We start from the raw sequence: 8,334 nt of genomic DNA, 5'->3' as shown, positions 1-8,334 counted from the left end.
TTTTTTTATTAATATTTATATACATAATTTTCACGACTTTGTAATATGTGTGTAAATTAAAAAAAAGAATTCTAACATACATAAAATATTTTTTCTCATAATTATAACTTTTATTTGATGAAACTTATTAGAAATTAATATCATACTGTTCATACAGCACCAAATTTTGCAACAGCATTACTGCAACGTTTGCAATATTACCATAATATCACTAGAATAATAATTACGTTCCGTAGAGGAAGCAGTTTTGCAACTATTATGAAACTTTTTAATATAAATGACTGCGTAGTAGAAAACAGCTTTGCAACTGTAAAAGTCTTGAATATGATTGGTTTATACATTTAAAGAAACTAAGAGCAAGATCAATCATTGCAAAGCTGCTGAATGCAATCATTGGTTTTTTTTTCTTTAGTTCCTCACTGAATCTAAGTGTATAAATTAATCATGTTAAAAGAATTTTATAACAATTTTATAACAGATGCAAAGTTGTATTCTTTACTGAATACAGCCATATTTCAGTGTTTAATTGCGCTGCAATATTATTGAAACGATCTGTGTTGTATGGATAATATATACTAAACATTAAAAATATAAAAATTAACTAGATTATATATATCTCTGTATAAATATATATACCCCATACAACGCAGTTCTTCAAAGAATTTAAGGATGTTTATATTCTTGAGAATTGCGTTATGCGGAATGTAACTGAATAATTTGAAATTCGAAATTAATTAATTCTTTCCCAAAAGGATTTAAATCTAGAAAACTTTGAGGAATATATAACAGTAGAATTATGTTTCTACATACTGGTGATGATCGCGCGTCATTTGTTGCACTGTCGTTGCAGCTCGAAGTAGGAGACGGTTTGTAATGGCCGCCAAGCTTATAGAAGTGAATTATCGAAGTCGGTACGGTGCTGTCATTTGATGCTGATCGCGCAGTGTTTATGTTACGGCGAAATACTTTCGAGAAAGATGTCCCACGCGCGTGAATCTCACTCACTTTTAGATGATCACGAAAAACATAGAAATTTTTCGAACGCGGACCATTTTGCGATACCGTTGTGGCTGGCGTTCCCTGACTAACCGGGATTCGAAACGTATCGAAATCATTGCGATTCTCGAAATATTGAAGCGGCGAGCCAATCGCGACAATCGGCTGTATTCATTCTAATCACCTTTTCATACTTGGTGTTTTGTTCCATAACACTTAGTTCCAATTATATGTAATAAATTATATGTAATAGAATAAATAAATAAATTATTATTATTATTATTATATTAATATAATTAATTCAACTGGCATTATATAGATATAATCTATTTCCTCTGATTCGACTTTTCTGTACTCAAAACAATAAAACTGTCCAATATTAATATTAATAATTTTATTAGCAAAATAGTACAGATGCTGCTTAATAAATTAATTGTTAATTAAATTAGTCAAAGAGCGATCGAAGTCGTTAATGAAATACCGTGCCGATCCGATTGAGGATTGACGTGATTCAAAAATTTCAAACTCGAATAGCGATGTTGTGATTCTCGAAGTACCGTAAACACGTTTGAACACGTTTCTTTAGCCGCATTCAGCAGAACACAACAGTTTTGTAACCGTTTTATGATTCTCTGTTGAGATAGGACCATTCCTCTTGATCTAAAAGCATAACCCAATCAGCGCGAAGAAAACTTCCAACAGTTGCAAAATAAATATGCTTCTGCTAAATAGCTGCTACATAGCCTTTAATCCTGATGGTAATTTATTCTCTAAACGAGAACGATTTTCCATTTAAAAAGAATAAGGAATAGAAGATGCAATAACTGTGAATAAACTGCTATTTATCTGTTGATTTATTTTGGGTAATCCATATTCATTTCTGTGATTATAGTCTTATCTAGTGCTTTTGAGGTTAATTGTTAAACGGGTCTTTCTAACTTTTATTACTTTTTGATTGTATAATATTTATAATATTATAATATTTATAATTATTTTTTGGTTGTATAATATATATATATTATAATATTATATTACTGTCATCTCAATATGAAAGATAAAATCAAGATTTCGTAAAAGATGCAAAACTTTCTTCTTTTCTTATTAAAGAAATTAATGTTCGTTTGTATTTATTTCTAAAATCGTTTTATGTTATAATAAGAGATAAATTAAAAGATTAATAAATTGGCTTTTAAGCATTTCTCGTTTCTAGTACTAACGAAAAAAATCAGACTTTGCAAAATTCTTCAAAAGTATATTATAACATAATAGAGGTTTATGTAAACTTATATATAGGCTTTGCAATTTGATATGAATTTGAATAATTTATTTAAACAGGTATTTCAATATTTAGATCACAACAATGAATAAAAATTTGGTGGACCGTATTCTAAATGTGTACAAATCAACTGAGCCTCTCAAGATAGATCTACCAGTTCCTTCTATTAAACAACGCATACATAAAGACATATTTGATAAAGAACCTTATTTTCCTAGTATCAGCCAATGTAGCAAGGAATCAGAAACAGAATATATAAAGAAATATGTACAGAAAGAGGAACAAGAATATATACAGGTGATTAACGTTAAGATATATATAATAATTTACCAGTCTACATTTCATTCGTCTTTATTATTCTTGCCATTTCTTGCAGATGAAAAACAACATGTTTTCCAAAAATGATCATATAGACAACATATCAGAGATATCTGGAGAAATAGCAGTTCGTAAGGAAGATACTATTCGGCTTTACCAAACATATAACTTTGCCTATCGGCCCAAAAGTAATTTAGCTATTCTATCTATGAAAAATAAAGTTGTGTCTATGATTGCGAGCAATTCTATTGTCATCATTCGTGGTTCCACGGGTTGTGGGAAAACGACACAAGTGCCACAACTTATTCTTGATGCAGAATTTGAAAAGAAGCAGCACTGCAACATCATAGGTATCTCTTGATCAGATTTAGATTGCATTATCCACATATCCAGCAGGAGATTTCAATTTTTTTTCAAATTTCTTTATTTGTACTTTATTTTTTATAATACCTTACTAATGTAATATAAGAACTTTTGTATTTTATAGTGACACAACCAAGGCGTATTGCTGCCATGAGTATTGCGAAACGGGTCAGTCAAGAAAGAGATTGGCCCGTTGGTACACTTGTGGGATATCAAATGGGCTTGATCAAAAATGTAAATCGCGACACTCGTATAACTTATTGCACGACTGGTGTGCTTTTAAACAAGCTTACGAACAAGAAGCATATGATGGATTACACTCATGTTATATTAGACGAAGTACATGAACGTGACGAAGACATGGATTTCCTTCTGTTGGTAGTGAGGAAATTATTACGTACAAATTCTGCGATGGTTAAAGTTATACTGATGTCTGCGACAATCGACGTGGATAAATTTTCATCGTATTTTTCCACACCCGTGGAAAATCAACTTTTACCTGCGCCGATCATCGATATACCTAGAGATGGTCCTTACGAAATTTCTATATATTATATAAACGAGCTGGAGAATTTGGGTGTTGTAAGTATATATTTTTTGCACGATTAAAGCGTAATTAAATTGTATGTTTCAGTTTAAAAAAAAAACGAGTATGATCATTATCTACTTTAAAGATGGAGAGAAAACAAGATATTATATGTTAAGATTCTTAAAGTAGAGATTGCCATTGTTTCATTATTTCAAATGTTGTTTCACAATGATTAAATTTTTGCTAATATTTTAAAGATGTTGTTTCAATAATTTAGAATAAGAATATTGTTAATAAATAATTTACTTCATTTCCTTTCTTTTTTTATTTTGATTCGCGCGATTAATGGAGAAACAATCATGGAAAATATATTGTCTTTTTGTACAGATACCTGAAGTACCCGAGGAACCAACATTCATGACTTCTATAGCAGAATTTGCCGTGCGTGTTATAAAAATTTTCGACAGTATTGACAACAAGAATGATGTTCCAAATTATGAATTCGAAAGAGCTGCTGTGCTAGTATTTTTACCAGGATTTAGTGAAATCGAGGATTTACGTTCTATACTTCTATCGGAAAAACATGAGGGTTCACAGTGGGATATAATTATTTTACATTCATTGATCTCAACCGAGGAACAAGAAAATATATTTAAGAAACCACCGAAAAATCATCGGCGTATCATATTATCGACGAATATCGCTGAGAGTAGCATTACGGTACCCGATGTTAAATACGGTATGCTATATTCAATCAAGATTAAGTAATTGTTGGATTATTTTTATCTCTGTGAGTCGAGATAGAACTATTAATATAATTCTCATTTTTTTGTTCAGTGATTGATTTTTGCTTGACAAAACTTCTTGTCACCGAGCCTGGAACTAATTATCAATGCCTGCAACTTTGTTGGGCAAGCAAGTCAAATTGTCAGCAACGTGCTGGACGTACAGGCCGCGTAATGGATGGTAGAGTATACAGAATGGTATCAAGAGCATTTTACGAGGTGAGTGTATAGTTTCACATCAAAATGTCACTTTCAATGTTTCTTTAATTCTGCAGAACTTAAATCATTTTGAATATTACAGAATGTGTTGAGCGACGAATCTGTTCCGGAAATGCTCAGGGCTCCACTTGCGAATATCATTCTTAAGTCGAAATTGCTGGATATGGGTGAACCAAAAGCTCTCCTCGCTCTTTCTCTAGATCCACCTAATCTTAGTAATATCCGGAGCACTATATTGTTATTAAAGGAAGTTGGTGCGCTGCTTAATAGAGGCACACAAGAATTTGACGGAGATATGACACCTTTGGGTCTTGTAATGGCCAATCTTCCATTAGACGTGCACGTAACGAAGTTGATTATCCTGGGTCATATTTTCGGCCTCCTGTCGGATGCTATCATTATCGCGGCTAGCATGACTGTTAAGGATATATTCAATATCGGATTTCACGAATTAGAGACAACCTATCACGAGAAAATGCATTGGTCCGCTAAATCCGATAGCGATAGCATAGCCTGCTTGAATGCCTTCAAAGTGTGGCAAAATGATAAGGCAAATCGTCGTATAAACAATCCTAATCAGGAAAGAGAATGGGCGCGGCGAAAGAGTCTCCGCGTGAGATCACTACGTGAGATTGATGCCTTTATAAGTGAGATAAAATCTAAGCTATACCGATTTGGCATAAAAGAGACGACGGGTCCTGAGAAAATCACTTGGGAAAGTCTCTTTATCGATCGATATTTTGTTATTAAATTTATAATCGCCGGTGCATTTTATCCCAATTATTTCGTCAAATTTCCATATAATGTAAACGAACGCAAACAAGATATAAAGAAGATGTTAGCTGATCGTGATCCAACAAATACCATCATCCTACGAGGCTGGCCGACGAAACAGCCTGGGTCACTATATTCTAAGAAATTCCAAGAGATCTTCGGACAGCATATGCTCATAAACTCCAAAGACTACGAGAATATAACCGTATCCTTCGACAGATCGAACCGCGTTTATATAGAATATGAGCAAAAGAATCGCGTAATGTCCGACTACACTTTCGTTCGGAATTCTGTTAAAATCAGGCAATGTCGGATTCCGATCCAGATAAACTTATTAAGCCAGATAGATGCTTGTCGCAAAGCCGAAGCTCTTGGGCTTACGAAGGATTACAGAAAACTTCTGTTCAAACAACCTGCTAAATCGAATGAACCATCAAGCAAACGATACATGTACGATAAAAAACCATATCCGGATTTACCTGAAAGTTGCGAATATCAATCGAAGGTGACATTGCAAGGTCCCTATTCGCCGATAGAGGTTCAACTTGTTCATCTGGTAACTAAGGGACTAATAAAAAAAGTGAGCGTGGAAGCCACATCAGTCAACTCCGTTCTTCTTGATACCTGTCCGGAAAATCCAAAAGGAATTTTTCTGGTAGCGCAAAATATCATTCGAAATTCCAAGAATTTGGGACAATTGAGTCTACGGAATACAACCCTCTTGCCCATTACACCTGGTCTCACATCGCTAATCACCTTAATTTTTACACCGTATATGGAACTGCGACGTAGCCCTATAGGCACTTATTACATAGGCGCTTTGTGTGGACTGGGATACAATCGTACTACAGAGGAAAGCTTGTTTCCGGATCATGATCTGGAAATTATGTTTGACGTTGAAATTACGATGAATGATTTACGAATGGTATGTTATCTAAATTACATCGTTTACTATATGTTGTATGATACAATCAGATATTTAATCTGAGATTTCTTTTGTTTGTATTTATATAAGTATAAAATTAAGGCAATTAACATGAATCATAAAAATTCTGTTGGCAGATTAATAAGTTACGCCATTGGATGAATATTGCTATGCACTTCAATGCTAGATCTGAAATTGTAGATGAAGATGCTCATCATGATATAACTGTAAATTGCCAAAATCAAATTAAAAATGCATTCAAAAATGTGATATATAAAACTCGTAACAAAATAGATCCAGTTTCAATCAGTAACTTTGGCAAATGGAATCGATACGATGAGACTCTGTTTCTCGTGCCTGCTCGGGAAACATCAAAGAAAAGTAATGTTTACAGTTTACATAAAGCATTAGAATTAAATGAAAGAAATGAGGAACTTGAAGAAATGATCAGGCACCTGTTAGAATTAGAGACTTTAGCTCATCAGTAAGTGACATATTATTAGTGATGTATTCTATTAAATTCGGATCATTCAAAACGTTGTTCTTTAATGTTGTTTATTAATATAATATTAATATCTTTTTTATACTCTTTCTGTGTACAGGGATCCGCGTGAGAAGAGTATTGGACTCGTTATTTGCAAATTGTGTCTAGCGGAAATATACGGTATTATCAACCTTCGTGCACATCTGTGCTCGGAACATCATAAAAAGAAACAACAAATGATAGATACAACTTCTGAATTTGGAGAAAATCTACAGAGTCTTATGGACAAACTGACATTATAATAATACATAAATTTAAATTAGGGACAAATTGAGATTATAATAATACCTAAATTTAAATTTATGTTTAATTATTTCTTTTGTTATTTTGTAACATCATTTTATTTCGTGCTGTAACTTATATTTTTTAAGTTTGCTGCAATCTCGTGTTTTTTTTTTATTATTTATATACAGAATAGTATAAAAGTAGGTCATGTTTGTCTTATAGAATGACAAGTACAATGTTATTCATTATATAGAAATAATTCTAGGAACTTATTGTGAATATAAGATATCATAAGAAATAGTTTTTTTTTTACAGAATTTTCTCTTTTTATACTTATTTCACAATTGAGTACATGTTATCTTTTTTCACAATGACAAATTAATTTACTTATTAAGTTGAATTTTTTGTCATATAACTACAAGTTTTCTGTAAATTATTATATAATTATTATACAAAAATTATTATACAATATATGATGAATTACACATTTATATTTCTTTGTCAAATCCAATGAAATTATACAAATTTTACAATTGTCAAATTGGAATTACATTGTATGTAATTCCAATTTGTCATTTTATATAATGATTTTTAAATTTCTGTGATTTGTGCAGGGTATGAAGCTCAATCTTATACATATGCATTCTTATATTCATATTTGTATTTGATATACTTAATAGAAATTGTTATTTAATGATATAATGGGGAAAAAACGCAAAAAAATCTTTATCAATTATAACTTCTAATTGCAACATATTTTCACAAAGCAATATCTCAATATCTCTCTCTATTTTTACAAATATTTGCTTGCAGCTAAAAATCTGAAATACTATTGTTTTATTTCGAGTTAATTATTAATTTTGTGTAATAGTATAATACAATTTTAAAAAGTAAAATTGTATTAAAATATTTGAAAAAAATATCCATATATTTATATATTTATTGAAAATAACAAAAATTTTGATTAAAAGAGCAAAAGGCATATTTTATTCTTAATTTGATTCTTTATGTACTTTACACATATTGACCTTCTTTGCATTTTATTAAAATATTGACTAATCATCAATTCTTGATCAATGCAATTCATAGATTTCAATATTTTATACTCTGCACAAGAAAAAATCAAAGAATTAAAGATTGTAAAAAATCTTTAAAACGTATGTTCCTATATCTCTCGTTGAAGGTAGCGAGCACCAGGTTGTGTATACAGCAGCCTACCAGGTACGTTGGCAGCTGAACCACTCACATAGGTACCAGGAGATGGAGGTGGTGGTGGTGGATATGAACTAGGTGGTGGTTGAGGTGCTCGTACAGGATAACCAGAAGTAATTCCGCCAGTTTTCGCACCCTACATTAATTGACGAAAAATAGAAGTTCAGA

General features: G+C 31.8%; 2 protein-coding genes across 5 annotated transcripts in view; one reads left to right on the top strand and one right to left on the bottom strand.

The window, feature by feature from the left end:
* LOC108692680 (probable ATP-dependent RNA helicase spindle-E) overlaps positions 1 to 6,987 on the top strand; it is a 7,530-nt gene extending 543 nt beyond the window's left edge. The window contains exons 1-9 of one of the 3 annotated variants that reach the window (XM_018201056.1): positions 1,734 to 1,859; positions 2,348 to 2,569; positions 2,649 to 2,940; positions 3,078 to 3,535; positions 3,870 to 4,221; positions 4,320 to 4,486; positions 4,569 to 6,185; positions 6,323 to 6,669; positions 6,788 to 6,987. In XM_018201056.1, the coding sequence (XP_018056545.1) occupies positions 2,357 to 2,569; positions 2,649 to 2,940; positions 3,078 to 3,535; positions 3,870 to 4,221; positions 4,320 to 4,486; positions 4,569 to 6,185; positions 6,323 to 6,669; positions 6,788 to 6,971 (3,630 nt within the window). In that variant the 5' untranslated portion in view covers positions 1,734 to 1,859; positions 2,348 to 2,356 and the 3' untranslated portion in view covers positions 6,972 to 6,987. Of the gene's footprint in view, positions 1 to 1,733; positions 1,860 to 2,331; positions 2,570 to 2,648; positions 2,941 to 3,077; positions 3,536 to 3,869; positions 4,222 to 4,319; positions 4,487 to 4,568; positions 6,186 to 6,322; positions 6,670 to 6,787 lie in introns of those variants that run through there. The other 2 variants (XM_018201055.1, XM_018201054.1) reach the window with 2 other exon arrangements.
* Positions 6,988 to 8,119: 1,132 nt separating this feature from the next.
* Positions 8,120 to 8,334, bottom strand: part of LOC108692622 (protein enabled homolog) — a 2,690-nt gene continuing 2,475 nt past the window's right edge. For both annotated transcript variants that reach the window (XM_018200960.1, XM_018200961.1), the window contains exon 8: positions 8,120 to 8,302. In XM_018200960.1, coding sequence (XP_018056449.1) covers positions 8,120 to 8,302 — 183 coding nt within the window. The remainder of the gene's footprint in view (positions 8,303 to 8,334) is intronic.

This window comes from Atta colombica, unplaced genomic scaffold, assembly GCF_001594045.1.
Source record: "Atta colombica isolate Treedump-2 unplaced genomic scaffold, Acol1.0 scaffold78, whole genome shotgun sequence".
NCBI classification, from domain to species: domain Eukaryota; kingdom Metazoa; phylum Arthropoda; class Insecta; order Hymenoptera; family Formicidae; genus Atta; species Atta colombica.
This window is presented reverse-complemented; position numbering and strand designations above follow the sequence as displayed.